Genomic DNA, 2126 nt, shown 5'->3' on the forward strand with positions numbered 1-2126 from the left:
ATTGAGAACAATCCATGACGCTGTCAGGTCTCAGCTTTCCAGAGTGGGCGGTGCATGCTATAAACTCTGCAGGGTGCCCAAACTTTTGCAGACGGCATTTTTTAGTTTTCTGTTGTTTTGAAAGTGTAAATGATGGAAATAAAATCTAAATTTTTGTGACTGATTATACGAATGTCTAATCTGTCATTTGATACCTTTTGGAGATTTTTTTGTTTTTTCTTGGCTTCTTTATGCAGATTAATACAAATTTTTACCTGGGATGCCCAAACTTTTGAACCTCACTGTATTTATTAAATATGGTTCTGGAGTACACAGTTTTCCCCTAGTGTATTTTTTTGAAGTTGCACTAAAATAAGATATAATAAGATAAGATAGAACTTTATTTATCCCAAGGGAAATTGTAGGAATGGCCTTTGTCATCAACTTTCTGTCATGTGTTTAACTTGATTATGTCAATTTATTCATTTGATTCTCTTTCTCATCTGATGTTATACCTAAACTCACAGGATAAAGCACTTTAACTCACTTGTAATTTCTTTGCTCTGTTTCTAGGACCTCAAGCAGGGGAACAATGACAGATGAAGTAAAAAGACAAGTTGAATGTTGCCACTATGTGTGCTCATATGACTGAGCTGGGCTCTTCCATAGGACATGGGATCTCTCTTCCTCCTACTGACTTGCCGTTGTCACCCTGTTGCCATGTTTTCACCATGAGAGGATCTGACACATGCTTGACCTCTGTGCCCTCATACTGGCGCTACCGTTGTGCCGCATGAGCGCCTCTTCTCTTCCGGCAGTTACTGCACGGAATGGCCTCTCTGGACCTGCCGTACCGCTGTCCTCGCTGCGGGGAGCACAAACGCTTCCGAAGCCTGTCGTCATTACGTGCACATCTGGAGTACAACCACACATACGAGACCCTCTACGTCCTCTCCAAATCCAACAGTGTATGTGACGCTGCTGCTCTGCTGCCGCTAGTGGCTGAGGGAGCTATCCTTGCACCTGCCAACAACAACGACCCTTTTGAGCCGCTGCGGCCGTCAGCTTTAAAGGAGCGTCACTTCCCTTGTCGTGAGCTTCCTTGTGCGGACGACCTGAGTTTGACCCCTGCTAACTCCAACACTGCAGCCCGGTATATTCCCAATGTAGAGTTTCCCCTGGGGGAGATTTTTATGAAAAAAGCCATGACATCCGCAGACCCCGGTCCCCACGGAAACCCCAGCACAGCTGTAGCAGTGGCAGCTAATGTGGCGGCAAGTGCAGTAGAGGCGGCCTATGAAGAGGGCCTGGCCAGGCTGAAGGCTAGGGCGTTTGAACGGCTGGAGCTGGATGAAAGGCTGGAGAAGCTGTCTGAAGAGGTCAATACGATAATTATGGTTATCAAAATGAACTGTTTCTGTCAAATGTGTTCACATAAACACATTCAAGTGACGCAATATACTTACGTACGTAAAACAGAGAAAATTTGATATGATCCAGATACAAACATAATTCTAATACGTAAAGCTAACAAGCTAAGCAAACAAGCAAAATAATAAATATATAGCTATTAGATATACAGTTAGAGCTGGACACACTTTATGTATAGTTAAGAATAAATAGGATAAAAGGATAAGATAGAAAAACATGTCACAGGGGTTTTCTACAAACAATAAATCTTTAGATTTATTTGAAAGATGCTGTAATCACATAAAATATGTATAATATAAACACAAGAAGAATGTAGAAAATATAAACTCAACAGAGGACACTTTTCCATGACACAGGAGAAATACACTGACCAAAACACTTTTGTTTCTGCCCCTATTTTTCATGAGCTGAACTCAAAGATCAGAGACTTTTTGTACACAAAAGGCCCTTTTTTTCTTAATATTGTTTAAATCTGTGTTAGTGAGCACTTCTCCTTTGCCGAGAAAATCCATCCACCTCACATGTGTGGCATATCAGGATGCTGATCAGACAGCATGGGTATTACACAGGTGTGCCTTAGGCTGGCTACTCTAAAATGTGCTGTTTTACTGTATTGAGGGGGGGGGGGGAAGCAAAAATTAGTCAGTATCTGGTGTGACCACCATTTGCCATCTCCTTCAAATAGAGTGGATCAGGTTGTTGATTGTGGCCTGTGG

The 2126-nt window shown here is 42.2% G+C and overlaps 1 protein-coding gene across 2 annotated transcripts in view; it reads left to right on the forward strand.

The window, feature by feature from the left end:
* Window positions 1-2126, forward strand: part of fbxo41 (F-box protein 41) — a 64447-nt gene that overhangs the window by 17540 nt on the left and 44781 nt on the right. Inside the window, exon 2 of one of the 2 annotated variants that reach the window (XM_032529388.1) lies at window positions 553-1358. In XM_032529388.1, the coding sequence (XP_032385279.1) occupies window positions 810-1358 (549 nt within the window). In that variant the 5' untranslated portion in view covers window positions 553-809. Of the gene's footprint in view, window positions 1-552; window positions 1359-2126 lie in introns of those variants that run through there. The other variant, XR_004334070.1, reaches the window with a different exon arrangement.

This window comes from Etheostoma spectabile, chromosome 2, assembly GCF_008692095.1.
Source record: "Etheostoma spectabile isolate EspeVRDwgs_2016 chromosome 2, UIUC_Espe_1.0, whole genome shotgun sequence".
Lineage (NCBI taxonomy): Eukaryota > Metazoa > Chordata > Actinopteri > Perciformes > Percidae > Etheostoma > Etheostoma spectabile.